Raw genomic sequence first — 23,411 nt, forward strand, 5'->3', positions numbered from 1 at the left:
GTGTGCATGTGAGTGGATCTGTGTGTGCATATCCATGGACGTGTGAGCACCTGCGTGTGTGTATGTGAGTGTACCTGAGTGTGTGTGTGTGCATATCCATGGACGTGTGAGCACCTGCGTGTGTATGTGAGTGTACCTGAGTGTGTGTGTGTGCATATCCATGGACGTGTGAGCACCTGCGTGTGTGTATGTGAGTGTACCTGAGTGTGTGTGTGTGTGCATATCCATGGACGTGTGAGCACCTGCGTGTGTATGTGAGTGTACCTGAGTGTGTGTGTGTGCATATCCATGGACGTGTGAGCACCTGCGTGTGTGTATGTGAGTGTACCTGAGTGTGTGTGTGTGCATATCCATGGACATGTGAGCACCTGCGTGTGTATGTGAGTATACCTGAGTGTGTGTGTGTGTGCATATCCATGGACGTGTGAGCACCTGCGTGTGTGTATGTGAGTGTACCTGAGTGTGTTTGTGCATATCCATGGACGTGTGAGCACCTGCGTGTGTATGTGAGTGTACCTGAGTGTGTGTGTGTGTGTGCATATCGGGGCACGTATGAGCATGTGTGCCTGCATGAGTGTCCCTGCGTGTGTGTGAGTATTCCGGCCTGCGTGAGCCCATGTGTGCATATGCCGTGTGTGTGAGTGCGCCCGTGTGTCACACGCAGGACTTGCCTCTCGCTCCGTGGCCCCGCTCTCCCCGCGGGAGCCGCTCCGTCCGCAGTCCCGCTCCTGCTCCCTTTTCTGGGCCAGCCTCACCGAGCAAGGGTGCCCCGGTTCCCCCGCGAGCCGCGAGCCCACGGGCTTCTCGAGTCGGGGCGCGCCGCGTCTATAAATGCTTGTCCCATTTAGGGTGTGCGGACTTGTCGGGACACCTCGCCGCGCGTCTGTGTTTTTGTCTCCCCTTCGCGGGTGTGAAAGGTCGGGTCGCGCCTCCGAGCGGGCACAGTGTCAAGTGGAAGAAGTGCGGGTGCGAATTGCTCCTTTCGGCAGCTCCCTGTCGAGACTCGGCTCATCCCACCCAGCCCCAGGCTCTGAGGAGTGACCGAGGAGGCGGCCCTCACCTGCTCAGGGCTTCGCTGACCTGTGGGCGCCCACACCGGCCCCGACTCCCAGAGCCCCCGGGAACGCACACGCAAACACACACAGGCACGTGTGTGCGCACAGAGCAAACCCATACGCACACATGCACACACAGACAGGCACACACGTGCACACTCACACTCATATACACAGATGCACACGGAGATGCATGCCTGCGCGCACACAGGCACACACACACACAGGCACACACACACACAGGCACACACCCTCCCGTGCAGGACACATCCCGCAGGAAGGCCCAGGCTGGATGAATGAGGACAGGGAGTGGGCGGCCGGGGAGGCAGGTGCTGCCCGGGAATCCCGGCAGGCGGAAACTAGGCCGGCTCAGTGCAGACCAAGGGCGTGGAGCCTGCGGGTGCGGTGGCGGAAGACAGAGGCCGCCGGGACCCCAGGAGACACTTCCTGGAGCGGGGCCAGGGCACGCGGGCTGTGGGGTGGGCCAGGACCCGGAAGCTTCTCCTCTGCACGGCCCCTGCAGTAGCCCCCGCCCCTGCCCTGCCTCCCTAGGGAGGAGAGAGGGAGAGGAGAGAGGGAGGAAGAGAGAAAAGGGAAGAGAGAGAAAGGGGGAGGGAGGGAGAGCGAGAGGAGGGAGAGAGGAGGGAGGAAGAGAGGAAGAGAGAGGGAGAGGGAGGGGAGGGAGGGGGAGGGGGCCATCTGCGCAGGGCTGCAAGTTCAGTTGGCCCTTAACTTTCTCGGCTCTCGAGCCAGCAGAGAATTAAAAGCCCGAACTTCCTCCCGAAAACAGCAACTCCCGGGTCAGATCTGGGCGTGCTTATTCAAGACGAGTCGCTGCCACTCTGAAACCCGGCAACGGCACTTGAAAATCTGGCCTCTCCCTCGCGTTTGACTTCGTTCCTTTGGAAAGTGAAACGCACATTCGCTGCCGAGTGGACGGCCCCGGGGTCATCGGAAGCCCCCTGCCCCACCCCACCCCGTCCCCACAGACCCACAGACTCAGGGGGATGCAGCCCCCGGGTCAGGGCTGAGCGCGCACGCTGGCGCTCATGAAACGGGAAGCCTGGGGAAGGCTGGGACCCGCCACCATCCACCCAAGTGACGGGCGTTGGGGCTGTTCACGCTGCAATAATGAGCCTATAAATACTCCCCCAGGCTGCCGGCGCACCCACGGGACAGACCCCCGGGGCAGGAGGGGCTGTGGGCTCGGGCAGATACTGCGGAGCCTCCAGCCGCAACCCCCAGCAGCCTGCGGTGGGGCCCGGCCCCCCGGCGCGGGGACTGTCACTCACTTTAATTTTAGCCTCCTGCTGCCGGGGAGCCATGAGTCCCGCTGATCCCGTTTGGGTTTCTCCTGCCTCGCGCGTGCTGACGAGACGCTGACAAGCCTCACGGCTGCATGGGAGCCCTTGGCATGTGCGGGTGTGCATCGCGTGTGCATGTGTGTGCACGTGTGTGCATGCATGTGTGTGCATGTACGTGTGTGTGTGCGTGTGTGCATGTGCGTGGAGGGGCTGAACATCTTCCCTTTTCACTCTTGTGGATAAAGCTCCGTCTCGGCGCCGCCCGGCAGTGAGCTGTGGCCGTGAATCTTAACGGGCAGTTTGTCGGCTCAGCTGGGAGATTCTTCCCACTCCGAGATCAGGGAGGCACCCCTCCCCCCCCCCTGCCGGCGGGGTCTTCCTGTGTGCGTCCACCCTCTCCTGGAGCCTGAGCTGCGTGTATGGCGGAGTGTGGCGGAGGCCTTTGGGCCCGTCCAAGAGGCGCGTCGGCCGGGGGAGCCGCCGTCCCCTCACAGCACTGGTGCGTCCTGTCAGCCCGAGTGAGGGAGCACTTGTGTGTCTGTCCTGGCCCGCCTTTCTAGCCTGCCGCTCTTAGAGCCCAGATCTCAGGCACACGCTCCGTCTTGGCACGCACGGGGCCAGCAAGTTGTTCCAATTTGCTTTTCAAGATGCTGCTGGAGCTGCCTTAGGCCGTCACGCCTCACACGGGTTTTAGAACCAGCTTGTCCAAACCCTGTTCGGGCCAACGAGGCGTCTCCCCGGATGATTGTGGGCGATGCGGCATCCCTAAGTCGCAGCCTCTCGATTCCAGCCAGAACCTCTCCCCTCCCTCTGTGATGAGCTCTCGCTTCTTCTCTCCGCAACGTTTTAGAGTTTTTTGGTGTAGAGAGCATTCACACGTGGTCTAGATTTACTTTCTAGGTATTTTATGTTTTCTGATGTTATTGCAAACAATATTTTTAAATGTTATGATTTGGGTAGCTGGAGCGATAGCGCGGCGGGGAGGGCGTTTGCCTTGCATGCGGCTGACCCGGGTTCAATCCCCGGCATTCCATGAGCACCGCCAGGAGTGATTCCTGAGTACAGAGCCAGGAGTCAGCCCTGGGCAACGCCAGGTGTGACCCAGAAGCAAAAATGTTTTTGACACGGCTCTTACCTGCACTGCCGTGGCCCAGGTACTGAGCGTGGTAACGGGTTTCTCCTGCTGTGGGTTCTCTAGGAATAAAGCACTGCAGGGTGGGTACTCCTGAGCCGGGTGGGGGTTATGCCAACTTCAGGGGACCCAGGAGGTGGGGTTCCGTCCTTGGGGTGGGCAGCTCTTACTCCCTCCGGCGCCCACTGGGACGTCCAGCGCCCGGCTTCCCCACACGCACCCTCTGGGGGTTCTCAGACCGTCAGTCCTCTGGTTCCATGAAACTGATCAAGGGCAGATGGACCCTGAGACGTGTCCATGTCCTGCTACTTCCGAGAGCGCTTCCTGTCCCCTCCCGCCGTGACGACAGTGTCCCCGCCACATGGGTGATGGCACAGTGGGTCTGTTGTTAGGATGTTTTGCTTTTGCTTTTGGGGTCGCCTGGCGGTGCTCGAGGGTTACTCCCGGTTCTGTGCTCAGGGGTCACTCCTACAGGGCTCAGGGACCACTCGGGGTGCCGGGGATTGGTCCTGCGGCAGCCGCGTGCAAGGCCAGCGCCCTCCCTGCCGTCCAATCGCCCCGGCCCCTGCTGGGGCCTTACACTCTCCCGACGACTCTTTGGGGGAGACTTGGCTGGGCTCCTTCCTGCTGCTGTTTGGGGGTCACACCCGCAGTGCTCAGGCAGAGCCGCACCGGGGCCCTGTCCATCCCGTCCTGCCTACGGCCGAGTCCCCTCAGTCTTGTTTGCTCGTCTTTCTAGATTCTTGCAAGGGGCTCTTCTCGTGGGAGCCACGCAGTTTTGGTTGATTTTGGGGGGTGGGCCACACCTGGCGGGGCTGACTCCTGTCTCTGTGCTCAGGGGCTGCTCCTGGCAGGCCCCGGGGACCCCAGGGGGTGCCAGGAACGGAGCCCAGGTTGGCTACTCGGACTCCACGTTCCCGCCCGAGCAGGCTTCATGCACCCGGTCAACGTATCCGAGCCCCCGCCCTGGGCCTCTCTCCCTGGCCGCGGGCGGGCGGGGGGGGGGGTTGGGGGGCAGGGAAGGGGGCAACTCGGCGCTCACACCTGCGCCCCAGGCCGTGCCAGGAGCCCCCACCACCCCAGCCTTCCTCCTGGGCTGCCGCCTTGTTATCTGCGTCTCCCCACCCGGGAGGGTGCTGTTCCTGCCGCCGTCCCCCATCTGTGGCCATGTTCCCGCTTATTTATAACGCTCCTGCCTCTCTGTTCCACCTTCGCCCCCAAGCTCCCATCTGGATCAGTTTTCCTCTGCCATGAGTAAGATCCTGTTCGCGCTTCCATCCGTAGGCCTGTTGTTGACAAATACTTTTGTTATTTGTCGGGAAAGTGTCTTTGCTTCACATTCCCTGGCTGGGAAAAAAAATCCGTTTGTGTTGCGCAGAAGTGTCTGCCTGCGTGTCCCGCGGGCGGCTTCTCTGCCAGCCAGCGGCGGCTGGACTGGGCTGGGGCAGGCTGTGTCCCGCGCCTCGGTCAGTGCTCAGCGGTCAGCGGCCAGCAACCGGCGGTCAGCGCAGGAAACTCCACCTGGCGCTTCCCTGCCCTGACGCTCTGCGCCCAGCACGGGGTCCCCCATGCCTTGACCGCTTCTCCCTCTCTCCCCGGCCTTCGCCTCCCGCCTGCCCTGAGCTGCCTCTTAGCCTGGACGCTGAAGCCTCTCCTGGGGCCGTGGGGGGACCCTCCCGTCTGCGCCTCACCAGCTGGGCTCGCCGCGGCTGACACGGCACCTGGCCAGGAGCCCCGTGTCCTGCTGACCCTCCTACAGGGGGAAATTCATACCCCTCGGCGCCGTTTTCCCCTGAGGGTCTGCAGCGCCCATGCCTGGTCCCTGTGCCCTGGCAGCAACTCACCCCAAGTCACGAGTGTCCAGTTGTCTTTACCCGTGGACACCCCGGGTGACCCCCCAGTCTGGGGCCCAGATCCCCACCCCTGTCGCCCGCGGGACTGTCCCCGGGATGGGCCTGCCACTGCCCCCATTCTCTGTCTACGCTTCCCGGCCTGCCCTGGCACCCGCGGTCACTGTCGAGTCTAACAGCGCTGGTGCTGACCCGGGAAGGCTGACGGGTGCAGGCAGTGCCCATCTAGCCCCAGGCACCTGGAGTCAGCCACGCCCACCCCTCAGGCGCCTTCAGCTTGGGCAGCACAGTGCTCGGACCCCACCCTGCCCCCACAGGAGAGGGCATCCCGGGTCGCCCCCACTCCTTCCTTCCAACTGCACTCGCTCGACCCAGTGGGGCAGACGGGGACCCTGGGTCTCCCGGAGCCGAGGAGAGTCCCCCCGACCCCGGAGACGTGCCTCCATTTCCCTGCCCCCGCACCTGACCTGGGCTGTCCCCAGTTCTGGCCCCGTGATGGCCCTGCAGAGGACACGGGGCAGATTGATTCTAGCGGGGCCCAAGCCTGGGCAGACGTCCAGAACCGGAGAGCCCGGTCATAGGAAGCTGGACTCCCCGTTCCGCGGGGTTCACGCTGACCCCCAGAGGGCCGAGCCCACCATGTTCCCACCTGCAGGGGCCCACGGGGCCCGCCCCACCCCTACCGGCCGTCCTCGCCCTGTCTGAAGGGGAGGATACTCTGGGAGGGGCTGCCGGACTGTCCGGCAGGTTTCCTCTAAGTCTAGTTCTGCAGGCGAGGAGGCGGGGTGAGTGGGAGGGGGGTAGGTGGCACGTATGTGCCTCTGTGTGTGTGTGTGTGTGTGTGCCTGCTGTATATGTTTACATGTGTGTATGCCTGTGTGTGCCCATGTGTGTGTGCGCATGCCTGGTGTGCATGTTTATGCCTGTATGTGCATGTACATATGTGTTTGTGTATATGCCTGTATGTACATATGTGTATGTCTGTGTATGCCTAAGCCTGTGTGCACAAGTGTGTATGTGTGTATATGCACACGTGTATATGACTGTGCACATCATGTATACGCCTGTATATATGTGTATGTGTATGACTCTGCTGTTGTATCTGTGTGCATCTGCCTGTATGTGTGAATGGGTCCTGTGTGCATATGTGCACGTATGAGCCTGTGCGTGTGTGTGTGTGCGTGTGACGATGCCTGTGTGTGTGTGCATGTCTACGCCTGTAACTGCGTGTGACGATGCCTGTGGTGCTGCGTACCCACCTCTCAGTCCCACCGTCCCTGCCTCGTGCCCCGTCCTCCCTACCCCCAGGCTGGCGTGGGTGGGGCAGGGTGGTGCCCAGGTCCGTGGCCGTCCCTCTGTGACAGGGTGCTGTGAGAACTCAGTGCCCAGGAGGGGGCGGCCGGGCATGGAGAGACCCCAGCCCTGCCGCTGTGAGTCCCCCCTGCGCCCGCCGTGACCCCACAACTCTTGGGGGCTCCCCCGGGACCCTCACGACTGCCACTCGGCTGGTTTGGGAGCAGACCTGAGACTCGCCTCGCAGAACTGTCCTCACAGTGACCGTCCATGGCGGCTAGCACCTGCCTGGCGCCTGAGCTGTGGGGGCCCCAAAGCCTGGAGCCGACTGCCAGCTGGTCACTGTCCCACGGCCAAAGCCACCAATAGCCGCAGAGACGTTCTCAGCTGCAGGCCCTGGGGTGCCCGGGCCACAGGGGAGAGTCTCACCCACATGTCTGTGACCAGGACGGGGCAGCAGTGGGACCGGGGTGGCCACAGGAAGGCACCGTCATGGTCAGAGGGGGTGGCACAAGCTCGTCCATGCCACAGGGACCTTGCACATGCTGCCTGAGGCTCCTCCCCCATGGGCACAAGGTCCTCCTGCTGCCCACCCCGGGGCTGGCCTGCCTGAGCCGTGCTTGGCCCCAGCCCCTCCACGGTGGGCACCGGGGTCTCAAGGCCCCTCTGCCATGTGAGCCTCGAGGACCGGGGTGCGGGCGCTGGATCTCGGGGTCTGAAGGCCACATCTGACTGTGGGACCTGGATTCTCAACTTCTCTTTAAGAGGTGGGGCTGGAGCGACAGCACAGTGGGGAGGGTGTTGGCCCGGGTTCAATCCTCGGCATCCCACATGGTCCTCTGAGCACCACCTGGAGTGATTCCTGAGTGCAGAGCCAGGAGGAACCCCTGTGCATGGCCAGGGGGAAAATAAATAAATAAATAAAGAGGCAGGGGCAGGGGTGGGGCTCCCTGCTCTCTGCGCGCCCAGCTGGGCGGCCACCTGGAAGCTTCCCTGGGGACGGACGGACAGACGGACGAATGGACGTGTCCTCTGGGCGGTGTCTCAGCCCCAAGGCCTGCTCGGGAGTAAGAGAGAGGGAGAGAACGAGAGCGAGGGAGAGGGAGGGGGAGGGAGAGAGAGAGGGATAGAGCGAGAGAACGAGAGAGAGGGAGAGGAGCTTGCTGAGTCGGCATCCCGCCAAGGAGCCCCGGCCACTGGGGCTCTGCAGGCCGCGTCCACCACCCACACGCCGGCCGCCTCTGCTGTATCCCCTTGAGCAGCAAACACTCGACGCGGGACCCTCCCGCCAGCCACAGTGCCCGCTTGGCCTCGCACCCTGCACCCTCGTGCCAGGCAGGGGCAAGAGGCCCCTCGTACCAGCCAGGGCGGGGGGGGGGGGGGTGTTGCTCACACACTTCCAGAACCTGAAACAGGCCATGAGCGTCTGTGGGCGCGGGACACTCATCCCGCGTCTGCCTGGCAGAAAGAGTCCCTGCCGGGGCCCTGCCTGCCTCGGCACAGAGGCCCAACCCCCGTGGGCCCCACTGCCCCGCACAGCTCCGCAGGGAGAGCGGCCTCGGGCCTGACCGCCAGCACAGTGGCTCATCTAGGGCTGCCCCCACCCCAAGCTCAGCATTCACGTTCCTGGCCTGGCCCTGCCCCCTGTCCCCTCACACGACTTGCCCCTCCCCCAACGTGGCCTCGACCCCCCCCCCCACAGCGACCCCCATCTCCCAGACGCCTCGGGCCCCCAGGGCTGCAGCCTCACGCATGTCCCCTGGCCTCACCTGGGACCCACAGAAACAGGCAGACACGCATAGACACGGCAGAGACAGACAGGCACGTGGAGACCCACGCAGACACACAGACACGCACAGACAATGCAACACGCACAGACACGTGCAAACACATACAGGCCTGTGAAAATACACACATGTGCAAACATGCACAGGCACAGCGAGACACATGAACACGCACGGACACGTACAGACATGTGCAAACATGCACAAAGACAGAGACACATGTCAAAGCGCACAGGTACAGCAGACGCCAACCCCCCCCCACCCCAGCATGTCAAGGCCCTGTGTGTGTGTGCTGCGCGTGGCCTGCGTCCTCTCTCCAGACCCGCCCCCCCGGCCTTGGTGCTGCCTCACCCCCGCCGGCCCCCTTCCTGCCTTCCCAGAAACAGCCCCCGCCTGAGTCACCGGGGAAATGGCTCCTCAGAGCTTGGGGGCTTGCAGGCTTCAGAGAATCTTCTCGCTTCTAGTTCTGGGAAGCCGGAGGGGGTGGCAGGGCCCAGCCGTAGGGGGCTGTCGCGGGGACCCAGTCCCCTCCCCGCACGGGTCCTTCCCAGCTATGAGCAGAGTCGTGACGAGGCCCCGGGTCAGGGCTGGGCTGTGGGGTCTCCTCCCCACTGGACACGGGGCCGGCTCCGTCTGCAGCCCTATGAGCCCTGTCTGGGCCCCGTGACGAGCGGCTGGGGTGGGTGCTAAGGGGCAGGGTGGCCCCCCGCGGGCCGGAACCCTGTACCCACCGTGTGTGTCTTCCCCGCGCCTGCACCCACGCCCACGTGAGGGGCTGAGCTCACTCTCTGCCTCCCGACCCCCGCAGCCCCAACTGGGCCCTCAGAGACACCCTTCACGGCCCCGTTCGGGCCCGCGGCCAGCTGGAAGGGGCCCTGCCCGACCGCCCCGACTGCCCCGACTGCCCCAGGGAGCGCCGGCTTCAGCTGAGGTTGGGACTTGAATGACTTGCCCAGGGCTCGGGCTCTGGAGACAGCACAGTGGGCAGGGCGGGCCCCCAGGGAGGCCGAGGTGGGCGGGCAGAGACAGGGAGACGGTAACGACTCCGGGGTTCGCGTCTGCCGGGCCGCAGTTGGGCCTGTGTCTGTGCTGACAGTTTGGGCGATGGAAGCCGAGGCCTGGCAGGCAGGGGGACATGTGGGCAGGAGTGTGAGACACGCGGGCCCGGCTGCCTCGCGGGGCTTGGGACAGGGACCACCATGGCGTCAGCAGGAGACAGGGAGGCGGAAACTCAGCCTCCAGAGGGGCATGCAGGCGAGGCCGCGGGCAGGTGGGGGGATGAGGCCGGGCCTGGGGGGCTTCCCGCCTGTGCCCGCACAGCTACCCGTGCCCTGGCCCTGGCCTTTACCTGCACCCTAACCCTGTCCTTCTCACCATGACAGCAGGCAGGGCCCCCAGAGCCTGGGCCCTGGCAGAGCTTATGTTGGCTCATGGTCACCCAGTGCACCCGTGGCCACAGGCTCTTGCCCAGCTGTCCTGGCCCTGTGTGTGGGTCAGGCAAGGGCCAGGGAGGAGCCCAGGGCCGCACACCCGCATCCCTAGAACCACAGGGTCCCCGGGCCCGAGGCCTCTGCCGGGGCTCTGACTCCAGACTCTTCTGGAGCTCGCCAGAGCATTCCTGAGACTGGCAGGGACGCTGGGCCCCACCCCCTGCCTGGCCTCAGGATCTCCATGTCCAGGACAGTCAGGGTGCAGCCGCCCCCGCCCAGGCAGAGCCCCGGCGTGAATTGGCGCCTTCAGGGGCAAAGTGAGGGCTGTGACCTGAGGGTCAGTGCCCAGGGGGCTTGGGGCTCCCTCCCGACAGCCCCCGAGTGTAAAGACGGCCACGCCCAGGGTAGTTGGTCCCTGTCCACTAACAGGAGGGTTGCCCCAAACACGGATGCCGGCGGGAGGCGGCAAACCCAGCCCAGCCCACACGGGTCACCAGGGGCCGCAGAAGCCGCTCCCGCGGCCCCTGGAAGTCTCGGAACGCAGCAGTGCTCACGGAAATAACTAATGTTTATTGAGCACTCACCATATTCTTAGCGCCGTGCTAAGTGGCTTTTCTGTGCTAATGGGGCCCCTATTTTTAGCTATCTACTGTACCAACCCTTGCTGGGCTCCGCAGCTGTATCCGCAGACCTTGGACCATGGAAGTGAAATTGCCCTTGGGAGCCCTCATTGCGGGGTCCAAAACCCTCCGTTCCCCCCGCCCTGTCCCGGGCCAGTAGGGGCTACTCAGAGCGGGGAGAGCCGACGGCCACGGCCAGACCCCTGCAGGAACAGAGCCCTGCCCGCCGCACAGAGGACAGGGTGGGACCGAGCCTGAACTCGGGGCCACTCTGAAGACCCTGCCCTGGGGCACAAGCCTGAGCAGGACGTGGCAGGCGGACAGCGCTCGTAGGAAGAGGGGACACCGGGTGTGCGTCTGGTCTAAGGGCCAGGGTGGAGGCGTGGCGGCCACGTGGTGTAAGGGGCAGGGTGGAGGCGTGGTGGCCACGTGGTCTCAGGGCCCGGTGGAGGCGTGGCATCCACATGGTCTAAGGGGCAGGGCGGAGGCGTGGCGGCCACGTGGTCTAAGGGCCAGGGTGGAGGCGTGGCGGCCACGTGGTCTAAGGGGCAGGGCGGAGGCGTGGCGGCCACGTGGTCTCAGGGCCGGTGGAGGCGTGGTGGCTGCGTGCTGCGGCGTGGGGTGTCACCCAGTGGCCCTGCACCGCGGGAGCTGCCGACAGGGGAGCGCGCGGGGCTGTGCCTTTCCTCCGTGTCCTGCCTTCCCACCGTCAGAGGCTCATTAGTGCTCCTGGGGGAGCAGCGGCCGCTCAGCAGGCGCTGAGCGGCTGGAGAAGGGGGGAGTGGAGCTTCCTTTGAAGGTGCAGTCACCGACCTGTGAAAGAACAGCACGGGGGAACCTCCTGGGTCTGCTGAGCTCCAAGAAGGGCCATGTCGGCGTCACCTCCAGCCGTGCTGGCCCGGGCACCTGGGCGGTGGCACAGGCCGGGTGGTCTGCTCACCCCCCCAGGCCCGACCTGGGGGCAGAAACCCACCAGCCCCGCTTCATGGGGCCTGAGTCGGCCTCTGAGCGCCTGGAGCAGGGCAACACGCTCAAGCTTGCGTCAGGTCCACACGCTAAGGGCTCGGCTGAGCAGCAGTTGAGGTGGCTTTTGGCACAGGCGGGGGCAGCCGGGCAGCCGCCTCGCGGGTCTGCAGAGGGGAGGAAGGAGTGGACACAGGGGTCGCCAGCCCTTACGCCTCAGGCAGGGAAGGGCCCGAGGGAGCTGCCAGCCCTCGCCTGGCCCTGGCCACCCACCGGGCACCCAAGGGACCAGGGCCCAGCGGCCCAGGGGAACTTCCCTCCCGGAGGCTTGGTGCACCCTCCCCGCCAGCCTGTTTTCACCCAGAGGCCTTACAGCCGGGCTGGCACAATGCTTGGCCGGGCAGGGCGGGGGCCACATTCCCAGCTGGGCCTGGGTGTCGGGGGACCCGTCCTCCCTGCCAGCCCTTCCCACCTGCCCAGTGTCCCTCCCAGGACAGGCTGCCCCACACCTTGTGCTGGGGCCCAGGAGCTGACTACTGGGTGGTCATCAGGGCCGAATCCCTGCAAGGGGACTGAGCCCTGAGCCTGAGTTCAAATCCCAGCGCCAGCCGCCCGTCCGGCCTTCAGAGACAGCGGTGGGACTTGCTCCCCACCCAGGGCTCCCACAAGTAGCAGGCGGCAGGCAGGAGCCTCGCAGGAAGCCGGAGACACCATCTCCAGCAGCGAAAGGACAGAGGACTCGTCCACGTGGACGACCCCTGCCCGACAATGCTCTCCCGAGCACTGCCCTCAGAGTCCTGCAGAGGAAGAGGAAGAACCAATCAGATCACGCTCTCCCCGCCCCTTCCAGCATGGGTACCAGGAAGAGCCCATCAAATCACAGTCTCCGCCCCTTCCGGTACCGGGGAGAGCCAATCAGATCACGCCCTCCCCCCTTTTCTTTAAATTATTTTTTACTTTATAAGGTAGCACTGTAGCACTGTGTTGTTCATCGATTTGCTCGGGCGGGCACCAGTAAGAGACTTGTTACTGTTTTTGGCATATCGAAAATGCCACAGGGAGCTTGCCAGGCTCTGCCGTGCGGGCGGGATACTCTCAATAGCTTGCCGGGCTCTCCAAGAGGGATGGCGGAATCGAACCCGGGTCAGCCACGTGCAAGGCAAATGCCCTACCGCTGTGCTATCGCTCCAGCCCTTTGAAAATATTGTCACTGTCACTGTCTTCCCATTGTTCATCGATTTGCTCGAGCGGGCCCAGTAACGTCTCCATTGGAGACTTTGTTGTTACTGTGTCTGGCATATCGAATACTCTCGGTAGCTTGCCGGGCTCTCCGAGAGGGGCTGAGGAATCGAACTCGGGTCGGCCATGTTGGCTGCGTGCAAGGCAAACGCCCTACCGCTGTGCTATTGCTCCAGCAATATCAGAAAATATCAGATATGAAAATTACTTGAACTAGGGGGCCGGAGCAATAGCACAGCGGATAGGGCATTTGCCTTGCACGTGGCAGACCTGGGTTCAATCCCCGGCATCCCATATGGTTCCCCAAGCACAGCCAGGAGTAATTCCTGAGTGCAAAGCCAGGAGTAACCCCTGAGCATTGCTGGGTGTGACCCAAACAGCGAAGAAAAAAAAAAAAGAAAGAAAAAGAAAATTACTTGAACTAGAAAACTGGATTTGAGGGCACCAGAGCAAAGGCAGAGCAGGCAAGGTCTTGCCTTGCACGCAGCTGACCCTCTTGAATCTTCAAACGCCGTCAGGTAGTTCACAATATTTGATGACATTTAAGATGCAAACGCCAATCCCGCCACCTAACAGCTTCCCACTGCAGGATTTCAGATGTTTCCATCCCCACCCCCAACCTCCGTCCGGAAGCAGAACTGAAATAATGTATCTTGTATTGTTGGTTATGAAAAACCGCTGAAGTTGCTACAAAAATGTATTCCTAGAGGGAAGGGTGTGAAGGTTGTTCTCTCCCGACAGGGGCCATTACGACCTTCTATAGGAGATCGCTAGGGTGTTGTTCAAGGTCGAACCTTGTGTGCTTTGTATATAAATCTGTAAAAACGTATTTCCCTCTAAGGTCGGTTCCCTCTTGCTGCGAGTCCCAGCAATTGCGGCCGGTGCTCCTGGGGTACCGGGGTACAGGCAGGGTGTGTCCCATGCAGTGTCGGGAACACGTCCACTCGTGGGTGAGGCCTGCCCGAGCATGTGGAGGGCGGCTGTGAGCCTGTCTGTACCCCCCCCCCGTGTGGCCCCCCAGCGTGGCCAGGCCAGGCACGTGGCAGCCCCCGCGGCCGGGACAAAGGCCTCTCTGCGGTGGGGTTCCGGCAGTGGGTGGGCTGGGCAGCGGGGGTCCTCTCGGCCGGAGGCGCTGTCCCCTGGCCTTGTTTGTTCCGGACTGTTCCTGCTCGTGGGTGTTCACGCGGCGGGACGCGGCTGAGGCTGACACGCAAACAAAGACAAGTGAAGCTGTTTCTTTGCAAGCAGGGCTGAACACTTTTCAAAGTCTCTTGGATGAATCGAAAAATAAATAAATAAGCCCCAGTGTTCTTAGGGGCAGGGGAGGCAGAAATCAGGGATTTGTGGAAAAACACCCCAGATTCTGCACTGCCTGTGGCCCAGGCATGTCCTGCGGTTCCCAGGATGTCACGAGGCCATGAACCGCACCAGGGCTGGGGCCGAGCCGCCTCTCCCCTCCGTGCTGGTTCTTCGGAGGCGCCCACACGGCTGCTGCCTTGCCCGAACGGGTCTGGGGGCCTCGTGGTGGGACTCCAGGGCCTGCGGGGCGCGGGTGAGAGCAGGTGGGATGGAGGCAGGGTGGGGTCCACGTGGCCGGCCGGAGGGGACAGGCGGGAACGTGGCTGAGGCAGGCAGGCCCAGGGCCCTGGGCTCAGCTCAGGGGGGTGGGCATGCGGCAGGCAGGCCAGGCCTGGGGTCTGAGGCCCAGAGCCGCTAGTTCCCGGTGCCCAGCTGCAGCGCGGGTTCCAGGCCGGGGGCGGCTCAGGCTGGCGTCTGCGGGCCCAGAGCGCCGTGACAGGCAGGTGCCCGTCAAGAGTGCTGCAGTGCTCCCCGGGAGCCCATCTTTAATGCATGACTGTCTCGGGAAGGGGTGAGGACAGGCGCTGCCGCCCACTTGCCGGGAGCTGGGCCGGGGCCAAGGAGAGCCACAGCCGGGCGCCAAGGGCGGCTGCCAGGCGGGGGCCGGGACCGAGGGCAGGGCGTGTCGCGCCCCCATCCCGGGCTGCAAGGACAAAGCCCCTCGCCCACACAGTCAGCAGGCGGCAGGAGCCAGCCGGGCACGGGGAGCCTGACCGAGCCCCGCACACACCCCCCCTCCCGGCACCTCGTTAGCCCGGCCGGGACCTGGGCCAGGAGGAGGGGAGGCAGCTGCCCGAGGCGCCTCCCAGGAAGAGAGCTGGGCTGGGGCCTCACAGGCCGGGGGACGGCACCCGGGCAGCAGGGCCCCCCAGCCCCACGCCCCGCCCACTCTGTTGCAGAACAAGCAGCTGCCTTGTCCCAGGGACACTCACAGAGGGACCCCCCCCAGCGCCCACTCCAGGCCCTTCAGCGTCCAGTGGGCAGAGACCCTCAGGGGCTTTCTGGGCCCCGACCCACTGCCCGAGAGCCCCCTCGCCCCAGACGCCACCCTGGGGCCTGGCTCTGAGCTCCCGGGGGACATGGGGCTGCAGGACGGGGCTCACACCTTCCTCGGGGGACCGGAGTGCCCACGGGCAGGGGTCGCCGCCCGCCCCTTTGCAACAAGCCCAGGCGGCACTGGGGGGCAGCGGGGTGGGGGCAGGGGCCGGGCGGGCACGGGGCGGGGCCAGGCCACGGTGCCGGCGGCCGTCCCAGCGCCCCCTCCCCGCAGTCTGCTCGCAGTTCTCCAAGGGCGTGTACGCCATCTTCGGCTTCTACGAGCGCCGCACGGTGAACATGCTGACGTCCTTCTGCGGGGCCCTGCACGTGTGCTTCATCACGCCCAGCTTCCCCGTGGACACGTCCAACCAGTTTGTGCTGCAGCTGCGCCCGGAGCTGCACGGGGCCCTCATCAGCACCCTGGACCACTACAAGTGGCAGAAGTTCGTCTACATCTACGACGCCGACCGAGGTGAGCGGGAACGCGCCCCCGCGGCCCCTTCCCGGGCCGACTTCCCGGGGTCCCCCTCTCCACACGCCACGCCCCCCGCACCCCGGCCCCTCGGCCCCAACGCATCCCCAGGTCCTGCCGTCCGGGGCAAGTGGCCTGGGGAGGGGGCGGTTATCATCCAGAAGGACACGCGCTGCCCGTGCCCGACCCACCGTCGTCCCCTCGCAACGTCCCCACCACACCTGCCGCCACTGTCACTGGTGCCGTGACCCACACCAGCCGCATCCACTGAACACCGTCCGCGGACGCCCTTGGATGTCCCATCTCCTCCGCCCAGACTTCCTGCTATTTCCTCGCCCACTTTTATCCCCGCCGCTCCCCACAGCCCCGACCTCGCGCTCACACACTTTCCCCACTCAAACCCTCAGCCGGAGCCCTCCCGCCTGTCCTGCTTTTGCTGAGCAGGACGTGGCATTCCACGGCTGGAGACTTTAGGAAGGACCTCCCAGTCCCCTGCGGCGCGAGGGGCCACCTCCGCAGTGCGGGATGCAGTGCCCTCCAGGCATCTGCCCCGCAGAGTTCCTCCAGACCCTCATCAGTGGTCGCAGGCCCCTCAGACGGGCACGGCAGGGAAACCTCAGACTTCTCCTCGTGTCTTGGAGTGTTAGCTCTCTGCTCTTCTGCTTTGGGGGCTGCCCCCCCCACACTCACACACAGTGCTCCTGGCTTGCTCCTGGCTCTATACTCAGGGATTATGCTTGGCAGGACTTGCAGTCGTATGGGGGGCCGGGGATTAAACACACAGACCCTCGGTCAGCCAGATGCAAGGCGAGCACCCTAACCACTGCACCATCCCTCTGGCCCCCAAGAGGCCTCGTCTGAAGAACTTCCTGGCAGTGGCATCGCTGTCCTGTGTGGATCCCCCTTCCCATCAGAGCAAAGCCCCTGAGGACTCTGTGGGGAGGATGTAGACAAGTAGGGGCCGGCACCCTGCGGGACCAGGCGGCAGGAGCCTCGCGGAGCCTCCGGGAAGCGCCACAGCAGGGCCTGGGCACAGGAGTCTCAGGCACCCTGGGCAGGAGCCAAGGGACCACGGTCCAGGACCCTCCTTTGAGCACACCCCGACAGATGGCGCCAGACCCGTGGGTCCGGTACACCCGCTGTGGCCACCCCGACCCTGGGTGCCTGGTCAGCGCAAGTCCCGTGACCAGGACAGAAATGACCCGGACGCAAATTCAGAGCCGAGCGGCCAATGCCGGGGTCAACAGGACGTGCCCCCGCCCCGACGTCCATGGCCTGTCCTGAAGCCTGTAGCAAGGTCGGCCAAGGGTACAGGCCAGCAGGTGCCCGTCACATGAGGCCTACCTGAACATCCAGGAGAGGAAAGCATACCCAAGAGCAGGGCACCCAGTGACCCTCATCCCTCCGACCTCCCCGCCAGCACCCCAAGCCCGGGCCCCGCAGCTGGTCACAACCAGGACAGACGCCTCTGCCTGAAGCCGCCGTGGGCAGGCAGTGTCCCCAACCACACGGAGGAATCGCCCCACGCCCTGCTCAGCGAGTCACAGGAGATGGACTCCACCCGTGGGGGTGTCAGGGCTGGATGCCACCCGATGCCGGACCTCAAGGTCACCCATGCCCACTGGCGCAGACAGCGGACATTCCTACAGCCCCACGCCCACCCCCTAGTCCCATCCCAGCCTCGGGGGGCACTGCAGAGTGACACATCGTCTGCAGGGGGGCGGGGGTCCAGCCAGGTCGGGGTGGGGGGCCAGGCTGGAGCATGACTGGCCCGGTCAGCTCCTGATACCTGCTCCAGGTCGGGGGCAGGCCCCACGCGGGGCTGGGGGAACCCTTGGGAGGAGGCACGCGGGCCGGGGGCCATGAGGTCCAGCCGGTCACGCTCTGTCCCACTCACCCCGTCCAGGCCTCTCCGTCCTGCAGAAGGTCCTGGACACGGCCGCCGAGAAGAACTGGCAGGTGACGGCCGTGAACGTCCTGACGACCACGGAGGAGGGCTACCGGACGCTCTTCCAGGACCTGGAGAAGAAGAAGGAGCGGCTGGTGGTGGTCGACTGCGAGTCCGAGCGCCTCAGTGCCATCCTGGGCCAGGTAGGGGCAGGGAGGGGCGGGCAACAGGGCGGGGTGAGGAGAGGGAGCTGGGCAGGGGCTGGGGGACACCGGGAGGGTGGGCCGAGGGCCGGGTAGGAGCCAGGGGGGCTCTGGGCTCATTCTCACGGGCCAAGGGGCCTTCCTCGTCAGCAGTGCCCGGTGTGCACCTGCCTTGTCGTCTGCTCAACTGACCCCAAGACTGTCACCTGGGGCACAGCTAGGACTGTCCCCAGCGCCCGCTGGGCTCGTGTCAGGCTGGTGGGATGGCAGGAGAGCACCGGGCGGGTGCCGGGCAGAGCCACGCGGCTTCTGGACCGCCGGCCACAGGCCCTTCACCTGGCCAGCCAGCCGGCCCCTCCGGCCTGAGGGTAACGCATCCGCAGAGCCCGCTGGCACCTGGGTGTTTGCCCGTGGCCAGACTGTGCTGTTGCGGGAAGGCGTCTGGTGAGAGGCTGAGTGTCGGGGAGGACGGCTGAGAGCCCCAAGCTGCCCCCCGGGCCTCACTGTGCGGGCAGCCGTGTGCGCCTGCATTTAATCATTTCCTACCTCGGAAAATCGGCGGCACTATGCACATACATCCCATTAAGTGGGTGTCGGAGTGTGGGTTTTAATAACCTGGACCGTTTATTCAGTCAGGGGAGCGGCCCGGAGCTCCTCTGTCTCACGACTCCAGCATGCCCGCCTCACCCCAATTTGTTGATTAAAAAAAAAAAGATAGATCACATCTAGTTTCAGGCTGAGCCTGAGCAGTGAGGCCCCGGGCTGACGTGGCCCCTGGCGAGTCTCTGGCCGCTATTTCTGCAAACGTCTTCCTGCCTGCGATGATTAGGGGCAGGCTCTGAGCTCCCAGCCGTCCTTAATCAGCGTCTGAACACTCGACTAGTTCAAGAAGCTGCGGGGTTCAGGGGAGGAAGAGCCGTTCCTGAGCACGGATCCGGGGCCCAGAATGAGGGCAGAACCAGATGTCCTCTCCGTCCATCTGTCCCCCGCCCACCGTCACCATGCAACCAGACATCCACCGCCATCTAATTCTACCCCCACGCCCCCTCCCCAGCTGCAGAGTCGTCCACACGACTGGCCAGCAGCTGCAGGGAGGCTTGTTCCGCCAGGACCAGGTCCCGCCCTGGGACAACTCCTCAGCCCCACCCAAGGGTCACAATAACTGACCCCGGGGTCCCTGCTCCTGCTGGGCCCTTACAGTGACAGCACCTGCTCTGGGCTAGGCACTGAGGACCCCGTGGAGACCAGCTTCTGGGCAACAGCTGGGCCGGGGCCGGGCCGACTGACCGTCCCCACCTGCTGTCTTGCAGATCGTGAAGATGGAGAAGAACGGTATCGGCTACCACTACATCCTCGCCAACCTGGTGAGTGGGCCTGCAGGGCGGGCGGCCAGACCCCCCCCCCGGGCCCACCTCCCTGGCCAGTCTGCCCCGGGCTGCGCTGGTGGGCTCTGGGCCCTGAGTGGACACGGACACTTGCTTTGTTCTCTCTGGGGCTGCCCTGGGGTGCTCAGGCTGGCCCTGCAGTCAGGCGTCACCCTCGGGACACACCTGAGTCTGCCGTGTGACCACCTGCCGTGCTCGGGCCACGGTTCCCATCCGCTCCTCATGTCCAGCAAAGTCTCAGTGCTCAACTAGAGGCGGGCAAGCTGTGGTTTGGTGACTTCTGATCAATTTTTTCTTTTCTTTTTGGGTCCCACCCGGCGATGCTCAGGGGTTCCTCCTGGCTCTGCACTCAGGAATTACTCCTGGCAGTGCTCGGGGGACCCTATGGGATGCTGGGGATCGAACCGGGGTCGGCCACGTGCAAGGCAAACGCCCTCCCCGCTGAGCTATCGCTCCAGCCCCATCTGACGAATCTTTAACCGGAGCTTTCCGGCACCAGCAGAGCCCCGTCAGTTCCCCTCTCTGTGTTGGCTGTGTGCAGGGATCTTGCCTCTGAAAACTCCCCACGGTTAATGCACCGGGCGCTCCTTCCCCTGCCTGAGACAATTGCCAAGAACCTGCCCAGGGCCACTGCCCCCGCGTCCCCGGCTGCCCAGGGTCTCTGCCCAGGCGCTGTCTCCGCACCCCCCGGCTTCTCACGTTACTTCTCGCGGAGTTTCCAGGCCGCCCTCCATGCCCCTTACCCTGATGCTGGACTTCCCAGCCGTGTTGCCATCCAAAGCCGACAGAAACCTACTATCACTCTCGGTGCGCGTTTGAGGGCTGTGTTGGCCGTGTGGCACCGCAGGGTTCTGGGCTCCCCATGGGGCGCATTCGAGGGTGACACGGCAGCAAGAAGCCTGCAGCCCTGCGTCCCGAGTCACATGGCTGGCTGCAGTGCTCACGGGGTGTTGGGTGCTCGCTGGACACAGTGCTGATGGGGTTTCAGGTGCTCCCTGTACACAGTGTTCATGGGATGTCGAGTGCTCCCTGCACACAGTGCTCATGGGGTTTGGGGTGCTCCCTGCACACAGTGCTCATGGGGTGTTGGGTGCTCCTTGCACACAGTGCTCTAGCCCCTTCCTCAGCTCAGGAACACAGACAGCAAGGCAGCTGGGAGCCATGAGGGGGCACCTGGCGTCCGGCTCATGGCCTTGTGCTTTCGCCGCAAACCCTCCCACCCCTCCCCGCCCTCCCCACCCTCCGCTGTCTGGCTCAGGGTGGAGTTTCTGAAGCTCTTTGCCGCCCCTGGGTGGGGCCCTGGGTGAAGCCTGGAGCGGGCACCTCCTCCCACCTGCTGGGACGGTGGGGGTCACGCGCCATGGGGCTGGGCCCGTGCAGACAGCGGTGATGTCCAGGGCGTCGGGGGCAGGCGTGGGCATGCCCAGAGCACAGCACTTCCTGCTTCCCAGACCAGCTGGTGATTGGCCTCAGTTTCCGGTTCCGCCCAAGCCCTCTGCTGACCCCTCGCCCGCCCCGTTACGGTGATCGTCATCCAGACATCCCACCATGTGGTTAGCCGAGCATGGCGGGGACCCCCGCCCCTCCGGCATGTGTGTGGCCAGGTGTGCGGAGACTCAGAGCCCCCGGAAGGCTCTGGAAGGTTCTAGAGGGGGGGAAACGCGCCTCTGTCTTTGCATGAGGCGAGGGCAGAGCACCAGGTGGTGAGGAGACTCGAGCCGGAGAATAAACAGGCGCGAGGGCACTACCCACCCGCCTCTCTTCGGGGGTCATGAGGGGCCAAAGGTGACCTAGGGAACCCAGCCTGCGACGGGGCATCTCGCCCGGCAACGGGGGCCGGAAAGAACCACTCGGGCGGGAAGCAGGAAGGTCCCCAACAGCAGGAGGAAGGTCCCCAGCACCGCCCGGAGGTTTCGGCTCATTTTTAATAAAAATCATCCCACTAATTAACCGTGGTTGCGTGAGTGTGCTCAGGCAGGGCGCATGGCTGCTGGCCAGGGGGGCTGGCCCTTCACACGGGAGACGGCTGGGGAGACCGCCACTGGCCCCACCCCAGAGGGGCCGAGGGACACGGGAGCTGGCGTGGCCAGCTGCCCCTCTGTCCTCAGGGACACTCTGCTGCCTCAGACCCAGGACGCCCTTGGAGACAGTCGGCACCGCCCCCCCAGTCTCCACATGTGACCCCCGTGTCCTCGGGCGTGTCGGGAAGGGGAGAGGTGAGGGACCTGGCATCCTCCACGCCGACGGCTGTGATCAGCGGCTCAGGGCCAGCCGGGCCCAGAGCCCTCCCACGAGAGCATCGCGCTCTGTGATTCAGAGCCGCCGCTGACCGGCCGGCCCTGCTCGCTCTGTGCCTGGGGAGGGCAGCTCTTACTAAGCCCTCTCCCGCCCGCTGGCAGCCACACGCCCCAGGCACTGGGTCCAGGACGTGGTAGGGCACCAACCGAGGTCCCGTGCTGGCCGGGGTCGGGGGCATGCAGGGAGCACTGCAGGTCATGGGGGCCAGGACCCTCGGGGTGGGGCACTCAGCCCCGGGGAACGCACGCGGCGGGTGACCCGAGCACTGACCGCTACCCCTCTTGCCCAGGGCTTCATGGACATGGACCTGAGCAGGTTCAAGGAAAGTGGGGCCAACGTGACGGGCTTCCAGCTGGTCAACTACACGGACACGGTGCCTGCCCGCATCATGCAGCAATGGAAGAGCAGTGATGCCCGCGACCACACGCGTGTGGACTGGAAGAGGCCCAAGGTGAGGGGGGCTGCGGCAGCCCTCGGAACGAGCCGAGGGGCTGTGTCTGTGAAGGTGGGGGGCCGCCGCCCCAGGACCCCACAGTCCCCGCACACCCGGGGCCTCAGCCTGGCTCTGCTGCTCTCCACTGCTGGCAGCTGCCTCGTGGCCCAGGATGGCTGCAGGGTGCCAGCCCTCGCCTCACAACTCTGCCCAGAGGGAAGGCGGAAAGGCAGCAGGAGCTGACAGAGGCCCCACCCGGGTGGCCCCGACCACAGCTGCAGGGTTTCAGGAAGACAGCGTGCGGTCAGGGGGCGAGCCTGCTCCCACTAGGCCCGCGGGTGGTGCGACTGTCTCTCATGCTGGCCTGGGCTCCACACCTGCTCCCTCCAGCGCCCGTCTGCCCCGCCCAGCCACCAGCTGGGCAGGGCCAGGGTCCACCTGCTGCCACCCGGGCCTGCACAGTGGCCCGTCTTCCCCTGGCAGGCCAGGCGGCAGGGCTGTGTGCGGCCGAGGACGTGCTCAGGCTGGGTCTGTCCATGAGGTGCTGGTGATGCCCACAGACTCTGGGGGGGACATTGCAGCAGGGATGGCGGCAGCGTCCAGACGGGGGGGGGGGGCAGGGAGGGGGCTGCGAGTGGGTGAGGGGGTGTGAGTGTGAGTGCCAGTGTGTGAGTGTGTGTGTGAATGTGAGTGTGAGTGAGTGTGTGACTACGTGTGTCTGTGTGTGAGTGCAAGTGTGTGACTGCACGTGTGTGACTCCATGTGTGAGTGCAAGTGAGTGTGGTTTTGCGTGTGAGTGTGTGAGTATGTGTATGAATGTGTGTCTGTGCATGTGTGTGATTGTGTGTGTGAGTGCAAGTGTGTGAGTGTGTGTGTGTATCTCTGTGTGTGGATGTGTGGATGTCTGTGTCTGTGTGTGTGGTCATTATTCTTAACGTCTCCAGACCCCTGGAGACTGGGTGGTCCTCGCCTGACTAGAGCAAGTCTGCGTGCTGAGTCAGCGGCCTGGCCGTGTCGCCCCGCCCCCCCCCCCACTCTGCCGGCTAAGGACGACTTGGCCTGTGGCCAACAGCCGGCCACCTGCTCGGCAGGGAGAGCAAGTCGAACCCAGGAACTCATGCAGATCCTGCTTCCCGACTCAGTCGGGAAACTGAGAACGGCCCAGCCTGGGGGGGAGGGGCGGGAGGCGGGGCTGTTCAGACAGGCGGGAGGGAGCGGCAGGGCAGCCCCGAGAGGGTCCGAGCAGCTCTGCCCGGGCTCCGCAGAGCCGCCCGCCCGCCCCTCACGCCCAGGTCCGCTCTGCAGTATACGTCCGCGCTGACCTACGACGGGGTGAAGGTGATGGCCGAGGCCTTCCAGAGCCTGCGCCGGCAGCGGATAGACATCTCCCGGAGGGGCAACGCAGGGGACTGCCTGGCCAACCCCGCCGTGCCCTGGGGCCAGGGCATCGACATCCAGAGGGCACTGCAGCAGGTAGGGGGAGGGGCGGCAGCGGGTGGGGGGAGGGGGAGGGTGGCAGGGGGAGGGGTCCTGCAGGGGTGAGCCCCGGTGGGGGGGGGCCCTGCAGAGAGTAACTGAGGCCGCCCCTGTGGCTCACCGGGAAGGCTCAGCCGCACAGCCACAGGGCAGCCACGTCTCAGACTCAGGGGTGGGGACCCCTCGGGG

The 23,411-nt window shown here is 64.8% G+C and overlaps 1 protein-coding gene across 2 annotated transcripts in view; it reads left to right on the forward strand.

The window, feature by feature from the left end:
- GRIA1 (glutamate ionotropic receptor AMPA type subunit 1) overlaps positions 1–23,411 on the forward strand; it is a 78,929-nt gene that overhangs the window by 23,799 nt on the left and 31,719 nt on the right. For both annotated transcript variants that reach the window (XM_056112250.1, XM_056112252.1), the window contains exons 3-7: positions 15,300–15,539; positions 17,446–17,630; positions 18,941–18,994; positions 21,603–21,764; positions 23,052–23,219. In XM_056112250.1, coding sequence (XP_055968225.1) covers positions 15,300–15,539; positions 17,446–17,630; positions 18,941–18,994; positions 21,603–21,764; positions 23,052–23,219 — 809 coding nt within the window. The remainder of the gene's footprint in view (positions 1–15,299; positions 15,540–17,445; positions 17,631–18,940; positions 18,995–21,602; positions 21,765–23,051; positions 23,220–23,411) is intronic.

The sequence above is a fragment of the Sorex fumeus genome, unplaced genomic scaffold, assembly GCF_029834395.1.
Source record: "Sorex fumeus unplaced genomic scaffold, SorFum_2.1 ptg000017l, whole genome shotgun sequence".
Classification (NCBI taxonomy): domain Eukaryota; kingdom Metazoa; phylum Chordata; class Mammalia; order Eulipotyphla; family Soricidae; genus Sorex; species Sorex fumeus.